Source organism: Bemisia tabaci, chromosome 9, assembly GCF_918797505.1.
Source record: "Bemisia tabaci chromosome 9, PGI_BMITA_v3".
Classification (NCBI taxonomy): Eukaryota; Metazoa; Arthropoda; class Insecta; order Hemiptera; family Aleyrodidae; genus Bemisia; species Bemisia tabaci.
This window is the reverse complement of record NC_092801.1, coordinates 7,367,667-7,382,246: the sequence shown is the minus strand read 5'-3', so window position 1 is coordinate 7,382,246 and position 14,580 is coordinate 7,367,667. Positions and strand designations below refer to the sequence as shown.

At 35.7% G+C, this 14,580-nt stretch overlaps 1 protein-coding gene across 1 annotated transcript in view; it reads right to left on the bottom strand.

The window, feature by feature from the left end:
- Positions 1-414: 414 nt before the first annotated feature.
- Positions 415-14,580, bottom strand: part of LOC109033124 (tetratricopeptide repeat protein 37) — a 30,059-nt gene continuing 15,893 nt past the window's right edge. The window contains exons 8-17 of the mRNA XM_019045570.2: positions 14,005-14,325; positions 12,375-12,572; positions 11,467-11,702; positions 9,478-9,665; positions 7,712-7,910; positions 6,419-6,682; positions 4,900-5,053; positions 4,115-4,292; positions 3,541-3,732; positions 415-1,901 (exon numbers count right to left, since the gene is read on the bottom strand). Of these exons, the coding sequence (XP_018901115.2) occupies positions 1,653-1,901; positions 3,541-3,732; positions 4,115-4,292; positions 4,900-5,053; positions 6,419-6,682; positions 7,712-7,910; positions 9,478-9,665; positions 11,467-11,702; positions 12,375-12,572; positions 14,005-14,325 (2,179 nt within the window). The 3' untranslated portion in view covers positions 415-1,652. The remainder of the gene's footprint in view (positions 1,902-3,540; positions 3,733-4,114; positions 4,293-4,899; positions 5,054-6,418; positions 6,683-7,711; positions 7,911-9,477; positions 9,666-11,466; positions 11,703-12,374; positions 12,573-14,004; positions 14,326-14,580) is intronic.

Genomic DNA, 14,580 nt, shown 5'->3' with positions numbered 1-14,580 from the left:
ACCACCCCTCATAGGCCTCAAGAGTGCTTGCTACTTTTTTGGGAGATTCTTCAGAAATTGAGGAGGGTCCCAGAAGTAGTTTATTTGGGTCTGGGAGCAGTCACAAAATGTTAAGCTTCTACCTCAATTTATTCAAAATTTATAAGAAAAAGGAGGACCGAGTTTTGTGGCGGTTAGGCGTCGCAGAGCGCCAGAGAACGCTATGAAAGCGACTCTTATGTATGTATAAGAGAAATATCTGGTGCTAGTGGAGCAGGATTTTTGGATCACTCTGTGGGAACTTTTCAGTGATAAATGGTTGGCAAAACTAGAGTGGTTTTTGATTTTCCGCAGGAAAAAATCTAGGGAAACATGAATGATAAGGAAGCTTCCATGGATAGAGTGTGGATTTGTCGAATCAATAACAAAAATGTATTGGTTATTACAACATTTTATAACAAAGTCTGAGATATTACAAAAATAAAATAAATTTTAATATGAAAAAATTTAAAATGTGTGTGATAACACAATTAAAGCTCTAACACTGAGCTCATAATGTTTAGTATTTCAACTGAACAATTTTCTCTACAGAATGACAGCTGCATCTTTGATTAAATAAGTAAATCATACAACTCTTACAACTTAAGAATATAAAAAAATAATACTCAGGTACAAAATAACATGGTATTCTACTACTGCCCTAGCTTGATCTATACTGAATTAATCAGAGAGGAACCAAGTCACATTTTGCAATAAAATTAGCACCGAGTATTTTTGAGCTTAACCAACCACACATTTCCTCCTGTTGAAAATTCAAAGTTGAAAGAAATTATTCAAATTTAAAAGTAAGCATTGAATTTTATCTCTAACATTGAGCCTTATAAAAGAATTAACCTTTAAACCTTTTTTTCTCCGTTTGATCTTGATCAGAGTTGATTCCTTCCTGTTCACATCGGTCCATCTGAGGTTCTTGGTACCAAATTTTTTTGTAACATGGAAACTCGTGAAAAGAAACTCGTACTGCATAGGGAACTTCCACATCAATTCCAGAAGACATTTCTTTCAATACTTCCAAAAAATGCACTTTTAAAAGAAAAAATGCTGCATGGAACAATTTCAAGCGATAGAGAATTTGCAGGTGTCTGAAATTTGATGAATTTTGTGTTTAAGTGGAGACTACTAAGTGGACTGAACACGAGGACACCCTTGGTTCAAGAATTGAACAATTATTGGAGAAGATATGACAAAATGATCTAATCTGCTAAAACACATATGTTTAAATGGGAAATGCCGTCAGATGACATCACTAGGCGGTGCATTTTCTCAAATTTAAATCTATTTTTATACTATTTCCCATATCAGCAAAAAAATACTGGGAAATCAGCTCTTTGAGCACTTTCAAATGAAGCAATAAAATATTTGCGTACAAATTCTCCATTGGGCTGACAAAAAGAGTGGTTAACGACAACAATCGTCAGCTTTATAAAGTTTTCAATGACCAGAGGATTTAAAATCTCTAGCATGTAGCTCTTGGATAACCTGAAAATTTGCTATATAAGGCTTTTTCAAAAGAGTTACAAGATCGAGAAACTCTTGTTTGGGCTGAAAAAATCCGAGCAAATCATTGAGCGCTATGAAAATGACAAAACTCAAGCAGAGCATATAATTAGCATTTACTTAACGACATACTGCTTTAATCTAAGGACCCAGTCTCTTTGTTGCTCTGGACAGTCAAGATTTGAAATATATTCAACTAGAGGACTCACAGAGTCCAAACTTTTGTCTCTTAAGAATAATGCTGCCAGAGTCAGAATCCACCCTGAGGCTGATGTGGGATAGCGTAGAACGATCTTTTGAGCTGCGAAGAGAGCTTTTTCGAAATCCTTCATGGCCAGAAATGAAAGACTTGTGAACGTCAGACTCTGAAAAAAGGGGGCAAAAACAACCTTGATTTTAGAATATAATTCTTTCCTGATAAGGAATGAAAGGGTGGTGGGTGCCAAATTTTGACATAATAAACTATAAAAATAAAAATAATAATAAACTATAATAAACAAAGGAGTAGTAATAATAAACTATGACAAGACATTCTAGATGAAAGATGTGCATTTGATTCACCTTTCCAGGTTAGCGTGGATTTTAATTATAAAAATTTGGTTTATGATTTAAAGGGGATAGCAACCCTAAAATTGAAAATGAGATAGTATTAAAAATTGAGGCGGGAAGGTATAAGAAGCAAAATGGCTCTGTCCCGAATGAAAAATTCGCAAAGTCTATAGTCAAAATCTTTTAGTTATATTCTTTGTATTGTACTTTTGTTTGTTTGTTTTATTTGTCAGTTGAGTTTATCATTTGTTCAGCTGTTTTGCTCTTTTTTGTTAATTACTTACTTTGTATTTGGGCAACTTGCCCGTTTTGTATAATAAATAAATAAATAAATAAATAAAATCGGCAGAGATGCGAGAGATTGTAAGTCTGACTGGTGACGGCGCGTTCGCTGTCTGGCGCCGCAAAGTCGCCTTAATAGTCACACCTGAGCAAAGAAAAAAGAGTCAGCCAGGAACGAGCGAGATCGGGGCGAATTAATAACTTGTCGCGAACACGCGTCGGCCACTTGACGCAGGAGACAGAATGCAGAGTGCAGACTGCAAAATGCAAGACAGAGCTCATGACGTCACGCGCTCAGCTGTTTTTTCACGATAGCGGCACAACGAATGCAGATATTTGCAAACAGATTTCAGCATCGTTCATTGCACACTTTTCTTCGTCGATTTAGCCACACTTGTTTCTTAGGTTGCCGTCCCCTGAATAAGATACATGAGTAAAAATAGCTACGATTTTTAACGAGCAAAACATTAAAGGATGTATATCTACGGATGTATATCTAGGCGGATATCTATATGATAGATAGATTTAAACCACTTTCTCATCCCAGAGGAAATATGTTATAATTTATAACATCTGTTATAACTTGTAAAAGATGTTGGGCCTTTCCTTTCCTATCTCCTACCTGTTTTTTTTTCCTGTGCTTTTCAGCAAAATCAACCATTTGCCTTGAAAAATAAGCATAGCGACCTACTGCCGGCAAATAAGACAACTGGTGTTTATATTTCAAGTACTTTCTCTAGCAGGGTGGAAAATGATTCGAAATATTAGAATTCCCTGACTTTCCTTGACTTTTTAACAAATTCCCTGAACACTACTGGCAAAATTCTCTGACTGAGAAAAAAATTGCTTAGCTACTCTTGGAAAAGTAAACTTTGCGCTGCTGAATTCATACAAGACTGGAAACGTATATTTTTCGTGAATCTTGGAAATTTTAATATTAAAGCGCGGTCTCCTTTACGAATGGAAAAATTCCCTGACCTCCAGCAAAATTCTCTGACTTTCCAGGTTTCTTGACTTTCCAGGTTTCTTGAAATTTCCTTACTTTTCCAGGTTTTGCAAAAGTTACTGATTTTTCCAGGTTTTCCCTTACGTTTGCCACCCTCTTGCATTACTCCCTGACTTTTGATGGGTGACTCTAAACGTAGCAATGGTTTGAAAAAAAAAAAAACTTACTTCTTGCATGTCTGCAGGCACTTTCTTGTTGTACATGGCTATGCATGCATTCAAAGCAGATCCTGAAACCTGGTGAACTGGCGGGAAGTTGCAATACAGTAAAATTCCCGTCAAGTCCAACCAGAACTTTATGTGATTTGGCCACCGTATTATTAGACTGCTAATTTTACTCTTGGCTAGGTGTACATTTCCCTGTGAAGAAAAAAACGACTACTGTAAATAAAGATACAGAACAAAATAGACACTGCGGGAAAAAAACTTAAAAATGGCATTGCAATGTCGCAGAATTTGGTTTTATATTTTACTTGTTTTCTTTAGCATTAAAACTGACAGGTATAGTATCTTGGGATATTTTGGAAATTTCGGTCATTCGTCATTACTTCAAAATTTCAAGAAATAGTGTTTAGAAGTTTTCTGATACAACATTGAGGTAAGATAAGACTGGATATTTAGAAGGGTAACAAAACAGTTGGTTTTATTTTTCTAGAAACTCCTCTTAAACTGCGATCGAGGGTGCAGAGCTGTCGATTAAATAATTGACTACGAGCTAAATACATCCGTCAAACATTGTTACCTGAATAACTTTTGAAACTGCATTTAAAAACGCTATCTGAGAGCAATGTTCGGGATAGAACTTGAAAGGCTCCAGATCCCGTAAGACTAGATATACTGCGTTGAGATTTTCGTCCTCCAGTAAAAAGAGCGCTCCTAACGCAATCAAAGCCTTGGCAGAAAAGCTCGGATGATTCAGGCTGAAAAAGAGAAAGTCCTTGAGACTCATGAGGAATAAGCCAAATTGGTCGATGGTTTGAAAAGAAACTATCTCACCCGCATGATGATGTTCAAGTAGGATTGTGTTTCTTTATAAGGAACCAGTATTTCTGACTCATCCATGGAAGCACCTAAATGCGCAGGGAAACTAATAGAGCACACTTTGCTTCTAAACTAAGCCAGAAATAGTGGCTCCTTATTACAAAATCGGTGCATTTGTGATAGACAACAGCGATTCATTGCTGAAATTATCCTAAGTGAGAGATTAACATTCAAACTCAACCACAACTCAACTCTTTTTTCTTTTTTTTTCGATTTGACTTTTCGAATAGTATTTATTTCTGATTCTGTCATAGGCTTCAGGCTAATAAGAAACATTCTTCATAAACTTTGACTTTGTGCCTTTTTTCTTCAATCAAAAAAACTCTGAACACGTTTCCAGCTAAAATTTACTGCAGAAACATTCACTATCAAGGCTATTTTTGGATCTTGTATCAGCTCTGTTGTAATAAATATTATTTTTTTGTTTCTGTAGACAATAGAAGGCAAAAAAGCACTTCATAAAAGTACTTCATTAGGAATACATACCATTCATATAAAATAGCCTCAGCATCTTCTACGTTTTCACTTTGGTAAGCAGCACTTGCCATTGCTAGAAGAAGATGCCCCCGCAAATTGTCTTCTTTCTTCAAAACGCCATAAACTGAGCGATACAAACTGTATGCTTTGTCAAACTGTTTATCTAAAAAAAACATAACAGATGCATCAGTGTAAGAAAGTAATATGTTACACGAAAGAGAATTCTATCTCAATGATTTTTACCATCACATGTTATGTTAAAGAGTTAATCTAAAAATTAAAAAATCGGTTCATCATTTTTGAAAAGTAGCATGTTACGCACAAAAAAAAACAAATAATTTTTACTGTCAATCTGATACAAATTCAGAATATTTAGGTACCTCATTACAAACTTCTTTATTTTTCTTGAAGAGACTTGAAAGCCAAAAAACTTAACATTGAATCATTCATACCACTGCTATGAGAAAATTCTCCGAACATTTTAAATGCAAAAACACCCCAAAACTTCGAACAAAATCAAAGTTAAGCGACTACCAATAAAAAATTAATTTTTGAGAAAAAGCTGTTTAAAGTTTGTACAGTCGTGTTCAGAACTCAAAACTATTGAGATAAAATGTATTTGTATTTCTTCTTTTAGAACAGAAATTCCTGAATCTCTTACAACTTATTCTATAGTACAACAAAGAGTATTTTTCTTCAAAAATTCATTCCAATTTTTTTACCCAGCTGGCCCTTAATAGCTCCACTGCAAAATTTTTCTCAGATTGCTTGAGTTCCTCTTCCTATGAATGGTTACGCACCATTCATGGTTCAGTTGTGATAGTTAAAGAATTGTGATTTGACGCTTTTAGACATTAGTTCAGCAAAAATTAGCAAGATCTGTCCAAAAACTGAGTTTTTATGTCCAATATTAATGAAGGAATCTCTCCTCAAAAACATGGCCATACTATGGTTTCTTTCACCTTGCTATTATTCATGTTTTAAGTCGAGCAACCAGTGCAAATGTGTGTATTACCAACTGGACTACACTGTGCAATTCTGAACTACAATTATTGGCTCAGTTTGGAAATAGCGTATGTGCCACTAGTTTTGCTATGCACATAAGTGTGTTCACAAATGAGCCAGAAGCTATAGCTCTTAATTTCAAAATAAAGTCCAACTGTTGAATCAAAGGAGGAAGAAATGAGGGTATGTACTACTGCAGTGGAAGACGTTAGGCATCATGTTCTTCAGAAGGCTGTACCTCCATTAATATTGGACAAATGGACTGCATTTTGCAAAACGGAAATACAATTTCTAGCTCTTATTAGAGACATTATATGTGCCATAAGTTTCCCTGAGTAGGCAGGTGCTTTTATTAGGGCCTGAAATTGTAGTGCACATAGACTAGGTGTTCGGACAGATCTCATTATTTTTTGCTAATCTATGAGCAAACAAAATAAAATTCTGTGAATAGCACAAATAATCTATTGAAAAATAGAGAGCACTATACAGGGAGCTGAAAAACTACTGTCACATGGGGACATACCTTTGGCATACGCATGAGCAAACCCCAATTTAACGTTGGGATCTTTATCAGATATCGATGAAAACACAGCGATGGCCTCTGAAAACGATCCTGCTTCCATTAGAGTGTGACAAAGATTCCTTTTGACAGTGTTAGACGCATCTTTAGTGTCTCGACACAGGTACAGAGCTCTTTTCAAAACTTGTAGACTACTTTTGATCAGGTTAGATTTTCCGAGTAAAATTCCAAGAAGATTTAGAGCCTTGAAATCTGACTCATTATGCACTGCAAAAGACAAAGATAGAAATGAAACAGACAGATTTGACTATGCTTGCCTAACTGCATTTTATGTTGCCCAATTTCTTTCCATATTTTATATTTTTTACAATCTTGGCCATTGGCTTATTTTTTGGGTCTGTTGCACGCAAGAGATACAGCCAAATAAATGTACTAGTCATGGGTAAAATCACACGAAAAGCATATTGGGCAAGTTAAACAAGTCAGAAATCCATTCCTTAGCTCGCAATTTGTGTAGTTTGTAACACGCTTTTACAAGTTTTCCGCGTCTGCAGGCAATTTTTTTCTTTCACCGCCAACCAGGTTTGCACAGGTACAGGAGTAAGAAAAATTAACCTGAGTAAGCAAACGATTTCACTAACTTTATCTATTGTATTGATTTCAATCGTTTTCAAGCGTTTGTTTCCTTTTTTTTCTTTATTATGCGAAAACAAAAGCTTTGAATCAATTGAAATCTTACGCAAGGAGAGTTTATAACACTTCGCAAGATTGTTTGCTTATTCAAGGTTAGGTCTCTCTCTGGGCAAACCTGACTGCCGACCACCGAGAAAAACTGCCCGCATACGGGGTAAATTTGAAAGTGTGTTATAAACTACGCAGATTGCTTTCTAAGGAACGTTCCAGACTTTTTTTGTGTCCCACATAATTATGGAGCAAATTTACTCCTTAATAGCGTATTCAGTTGTCTGTACCTCTTTCGTGCAACAGACCCATTTCCTATCATATTTACAAAACATGAATATTTAATTGGAAAAAAAAGAGCCATTTACATTCAATTTCTGCCCAAAAACCAGTTTTGGTCTCGTTGGCTAAATTGTTTTTGACCAAAAATTCAATTCTGACTACATCGGATAATTAATGGTCAGATAATCAGGATATTACTGTAATATTTTATCATTTATGGCACAATAAAAATTCATCAAAATGAAATCTACTTGTTCAATTAGTTTGAACGATATTGTCAGCCATTTTACTTTTGGAAATTCATAAAGTGAGATAAATGGTTTCGGTACTTACTTATGTAATGAGAAAGGCAATCTATTGCTACAGGAACTGAGTTCATTAGGTCAACATTTGACTTAGAATTGGAAGGCGCTATATACTGACATACAAAGTCAGCAAAACCGAGGCTACTCTCTGGGTGGTATTCCATGGCCGCAGCATGCCGAAACAAGTCCATCGCATCGTATACCTGTACATTCTCCGCAATCATTGACTGAAAATGGAAATTTATCATTTATAATCACAAAAATTAGAATTTTACTAATAAGTCTGTCTACAAAGACCAAGATAAAAAATTCCTTTGTGCCTATCTCCTTTAAAAATTTTTGGACTATACTTTGCATGCAGTTAGAACTTTGTGTATCGACTCAAAAACAAATACTCAGAACTAATGAGTGTTGAACGGAAGAAATAGATGGTGGCTTATTATTTTTGTGGTTTTGAACGTGATCTATGTCAACTATTACACATCTCATGAGGTAAAAATACGATAGAAGACTACGCACAAAATACCAAAAAATCCTTGGTACCAGTCAAATTTAGATAATATTCGATCAATGTTCCTCACAACCTCTTCAGCCTAAATGAGCTTTTAAAATCGAACTCTCTGAGCACCAATTAAGTACAAAGAAAGTCAGGGTAGGACTGTTCTATCGGTCGTCGGTAAGCTACCGAAACAGTGCCGTCAAGAAAAAGTTACAATAAGAGCGCTCTTGCTGATAGCGATCAGAGTTTTCAGAGCTGACGAAAATAAGCTGTTGCCATTTGTACATCTATTTTACGCGCTGCCGCGCCAGGCAATCTGATAAATTGACACTTGGGGCAACAATGCATTGGGTGCAAGCTCTCAAAAATCCGATAAGGCCGGCTGTTAACGATATCATCGCCACTGTCGGTACTGCCGCCAGTTTCGGTAAGAGACGATATCGATAGTGTTCCGGCAAGAATTCGTTTGAACACCCCTAAGTCAGGACTGAAAAAAGAAATTTTCGGTCTTCTTACACGCATTCTCTAATGGAGATATGGGATTGTTGATACTAATGTGTTGCCGCTGCACTGCACGCTGTCATCATTTAAAGGAATTTAATTACTTTCGTCATTTCATCTTTCCAGCCTACGAGGAAATAAAAGCTCTCCTTGATAAGCGTTAAGATTTTGAAACAGTTCTATGGAATATAGCAGGTAAAAATACCCAAAAATTCAATTTTTACCCCTGCTTTCCTCTACATCAGCAAATAAAACGTTCGGTTTGAAAAAGTTACTATGCCTTAGAGTCCCTTTATACCCAGAGTTAAGACAACTCGATTATCAGCTGACTGGCAGCCGGCCTTGGCTGGCCATGGAGGCACAAACGAGTGCACCCAAACGAACGATATTGAGGGATAAGGATCAGGAATCCTGCGATGTCTGTCACACAAAAACAACAACATGAACAAATTGATCAATTAAAAAGAAAATGAGATTGGTTTGTGAATAATTTCTTAATCTATTTTCATTTTGGACCGATGGAAATAACAATTTACTCTTGATAAACCACAATTAGGTAATATTTTCATTATTTTTGTTCACATTCGAGTCACCGCCATCTTGGCGCACTCGTTTGTGAATCCATGAGCGAGAACCAATCAGAATTGGATTTTTTTTTTAGGCCACTTTCAGCCCAACCAAAAGTGAGTAGTCTTAACTCTGAGTATAAAGGGACTCTACTATGCCTGACAGAAAGTATTCATTAGCCAAAATTTTGCATCTAATATTGACAGAGATAGCTGTCTGAACCTTACCATACCAATCCAGCTGCTGACATGATTTGGATCTGAGTCCTGAGCCGATTGGAACATTTTATGCGCCAGCGCATAGTTCCCATGCATCAAGTATAGGACACCCAAATTACTCCATCCAACAGCGCTACTTCCGTTGATTTCGGTGATCGTAATGAATGCATGCTGAGCGAGATCATACAATTTTAATTCTGGGAAAGTGAAAATTGACAGGGTGAATTTTTTTCAGAGAGTTTAAAAGTGACTAGCCCAAAAGTTATCCTACAGATAGAGTAAAGTATTCGCAGGTCAAACCAAGACTTTACACAAATAATGCATACTTTGAAAAATGCAAAAAAAAAATTAAGGGCTAAGGAACAATACCTGAACCTAACCGACAATTTTGACGAAAATAAGTTGCCAACTTTGCTACATTCTACAGTATACGATACACAAGTTGGTTTTTTCTGATTCCGCACGGAAGCGCTGTGATGAGGGTGTGAAAAAAATTGACACAAGTTGGTCGATTGTATGATCAGCCCAAGGTGACGTTATGAAAAAATTGCAAATCCACACGGAAAAAAAAAATTGCTGATTCAACAATTCAATTGCTAAAAACAGTGAGTGCAATGTTTCAACGCAGATTTTACAACAAAAAAAATGCTACTTTAACGACATTGTAAACTAATTTAACCACTGGGGTGATTAAAGTAGCATTTTTTTGGTTGTAAAATCTGCGTTGAAACATTGCACTCACTGTTTTTAGCAATTGAATTGTTGAATCAGCAATTTTTTTCTTCCGTGTAACTTCAAAATTACAAAAATGGCGAAGTTTTTTCTTCGTCTTGCAAAATCGTCAGTTTCCAAATAAGCAGTGTTGTTCCTTATCCATCAAAATGTATGTTTGGACGAACAACGCTCAAACTCACACAAAACATAAAAGAAAAATTCACGTTTCGAGGACACTTATTAGCTTCTTCAAAACAGACGCCAAAAGAAGAAGACAAGTGCCCTCGATATGCTTCAGTTTTCTCTCAATTTATCAGTTGAGTGTGAATTTTTCACTCTGTTTCAATCTGTTTGATTTTTTTTTTTAAATTTCTCTAGAGACTTTAAAATTGTCATTTTTAATTTATTACTTTGCAGTATTGCATGATGTCATTTTAAATAAACAAATTGAGAAGAAAGCACATGACACATAACTATATACCAAAGAACAGTAGCATAGCTGACCAAGTTGAAACTATTGATAAGTTGAATTAGAAATACTGCAGCCTGATTACTGAAAATCTTAGTCTACCGAACAAGCCAAGAATTAGGAGAAATGAAGTTATGTGAATCACCACCTCTGTCTACAGATGGCTGTAGATTCCTATCTAAACAATACAAAGGAATAGAAGCCACAAAACTCAAAAAAAAAAAAAAAAAAATCCTCTTTGTCAAGTCTGTATTGAACAGAGTGGAAGAAAAGCTAGTCACCCACCAGGGTGTCTACTAAAATTTCTCTTTGGATTTTCCCGATTTTTCCTAATATTTTAAAAGAAATATCCTGATTTTTGTTGCGAATAAATTGACACTCGTTTCTTTACACGAACTAGCATATTTGATAAATTGAATACAATCACTTTTGTACTTGCTATAAACCACATGTAATGGGTCTGTTGCAAACTTTTGCTAGAGCAAAAATAAGAGTTGTTACCTATAGATAATGCCTCAAAAATCACGATGAGCGCATCGGCAAACTCTGAAATGCACTCATAACTTCACAATCTGCGTAAGAAATTAGCGGTTTTTTGAGCTTCCCGCTTCAAAAACGATACTACGGCACAGGTGAACTAAAAGCAAAAGTTTGCAACAGGCCCATTGAAAAATGCTTGACACACACTGAATTTCCTGATATTTTCCTGATTTTCCCTGCTGACAACGTTGAATTTCCTGATATTTACCATTTTTTCTGGTTTTAACTGACGGTGGACACTCTGCCCACACAGTAAGAAACGAAAAATCACACACCTTCAGACATTGCTATGGCACCAAGAATATTCCAGTAATCTATGTTCTGGTCGTCTAAAGAAATGCACTTAACGGCAACTTCAAACGCCTGTTCTCTTAACTGCAATTTTCGAGTGGGGTCAGTCGTGAGAGTGGCACTTAAATTATATGAATAAGTTAGATCGTACAGTAAAGGACTAGCAGCAGCATTTAATGACGGTTCATTTTCACAGATACGAAGAGCTTCCCAGTAACACCTGGAAAAATGAGCAAACAAGAATGTGTCAATTTCTTTCCACAATTTTGAATATGTGAAGTGTTTCAATGATTAATAATTATTAATTAAAATATTTTTAAAAAAAAAAATAAGGTTTCATCTTCCGAGTTAAAAATTTTGATTCTGTAAGTTTACACAACCTGAACAGAGGGTTTTAAAGTTATTCTGGTCAGATAATTTGAAAAAAATGACCGATAGTTGAACAAAAACTAACTGCTCGCCGATGAGTTGATGATCGAAATTTTTGATATCTGTCCCATGTTTTGTACTTTCAGAAAAAAATTAGGGAAAATATTTTAGGATTTTTAAAAATACTGTTTGAATCACACTAGGATATCTACATTTAATTTTGCATCTCTTGGAAAGCATCGAAATTGAATTTCAAAAATTGAAAAAATTAAAACAGGCCATTGGTTTAGGGTAACAATATTGATGTATCAAATTTTGAATAAAACTACGATATCGGTTTATTCTTACCCAACACCACACACAGAACTTTAACAGATCGGATTCCGCTCTTCTAAACCTTATCTTCTAAAAATATTACATCCTTGAATATGTTATTGAATGATAAAATATCTGTCTGTTAGTAAGAATAGACAAGTCGTCCATTAGGTCCTTTATAACTTAAAGTCTGCGTAAACTGTGTTACCTGGAAGCTAAGTCTAGAACTTCACTCCTATTTATTCGGACAGGTTTGCAATCCAAAGACTCAGTTATTTCAGACTTAGAGAGGTAGGTGGGTACGATGATTTCATTCAGCGAAGATGGTAACTTGGCAACAAGACAACTAACATCTCCTAAAAGTTTCCATAAACAGCACAGCTTCTTCCCGGCAGCTTCATGTGCTCTGGAATGAAAAAAAAACCGAAGAGTAAAAGTAAGGTATAGAAAGCTGATTAGTGTTAGAAAATGTTTTCCCTCATGGATTATCAAACATTTTGCTAAAACCAGTAGCAATATACGGGGGAAATAAAATAGAATATCAAATGTTTGTGACACGTAGTGGACGGAGGTTCGATATTGTATTTTTCTCCCATGGACGTTGATAAAATTCCTTGAACTTGATCCAACAGGGTATGCATTTTTGAAATGTTGAAATGTGTCGTAAACAGATTTTTCAAGGGCTGTTTGCACTTCATTGGGGCGCGTACTTTTATGCAAAGCTTGAAAAGTTTATCAAATTGATCTTCAACTTTTAAGGGTATCATCTTGTCTTCACTTAACCTTCAGCAACAAGAAATTTGAATAGAATACTAGACAAGGGACAAATTTAAGCATTCTGATATATGTTTCCTCTTTAAAATTTTACGTAGAGTGAAAATTGCAATGAACATTACTAAAATGAACTCCTAACCAAAATATTAACGTTTTCACTGAGTAATGGCGGCAAAAAATTTGAATTTTCTGCTCACAAGAAAAGTCAGAGCCTAATTGAATTAAATCGCGCACTATAAGGGCACTATAGCAGGCTTGATGATCAAGCAGTGATTCTCCTCCGTCCTAGATTGTTTTAAGTACAAACAACTTGCAACAGCTAAGATTAAGCGTTGAGATTGAGGTTGCCATTATTTCACACTGCAGAGACTATTTGTTCAACTCAAATTGATTCAATTAAATTATGGTTGGATTTTTTTTTCATGAATTTTTTCTTGAGTTTGGATTCATTCACCAAAAAACTTCAGGGTTCCTTCTTGCTTCGGAGTTAATTTCTTATTTTCGATAATTTACATTGCACAAATCAGGTTCTACATGAAATTTTGATGAGAACACATGCATCATAATGCTAAAATATGAATCTTGTCTACTGATCATGATTGGACAGGGTTTTTTTTCCATCGTATAATTTTTCTTTTTTAAAACTAAATAATGATAGCACACCTAATGAAATTAATTTCTTGAGCTACCTTAACAAAGACATGAACCTAATTCTCAGTGAAGACTCAAACGAGAAACAGCTTACAGATATTTATAATTATTTTGCGACAATTCTGAGTATAAGATCGTTCATAATAAATGAATAATTGAACCAAGAAACAAAGTTTGCCTATCATGAACGCTGCTATTTCATGTACATTTTAGAGCAAATCTTAGAGATAGGTGTAGCATAATGAAGTAATCTCATGTTTGTAAATGATCTCCCAACCTAACCCCCTTTGTTAAATCCTCCCCAGGATAAAAAAAATAAAGTATTCTGTCTATCCATCTATCTAAATTAATTTCTTGTTTTTTAATGCCATCTCCGCCTTTTTCAAGCCTCCTTTACCAAGGAGATGTCTTACCTGCAGAGATTATCAATTGCCTCCTGACACCTGTCCTTACACGTTGTTAGGATGTGTTTTTTGAACAGCACTTGGGCAAGCTTAACGCAAGTCTCCGCCAGCCCCTTCAAGTACGGAACAGAAGAGGGATCTTCATGGACTAAAACACGGAACTCCTCCAGCGCTTCATCGAATCGTCCGATCAAGAGCTTGATGGTTGCTGCACGATACTTTGAGTACAGCAAGTTAGGGTTGATTTCAGATGCGCGTTCAAATGATTTGATCGCAGCGTGGAACATTCCACGGGCTGAATACGACACTGCGAGTAACTCCCAGCACTGGCTAAAGGGATAAAAAAGAGAGGTATTAGTAATACTGTTAGCTCATGATTTATACCAAAATTACAAGTAAAAAACCGCAAGATAGTAAAATACTGCCGTGCTGAGGAAAAACGCCGTATGAACCTTCGGCCACCTGACAAATTTCCATTTATAAAACACACATTTCCTGGTAAATTAATGAATATTTTTCTTCCAAATTTTCAGATAATGTTGCTTGCAATTTAAAGCTCCTGACAATTTCAAGGAAAAATATTCA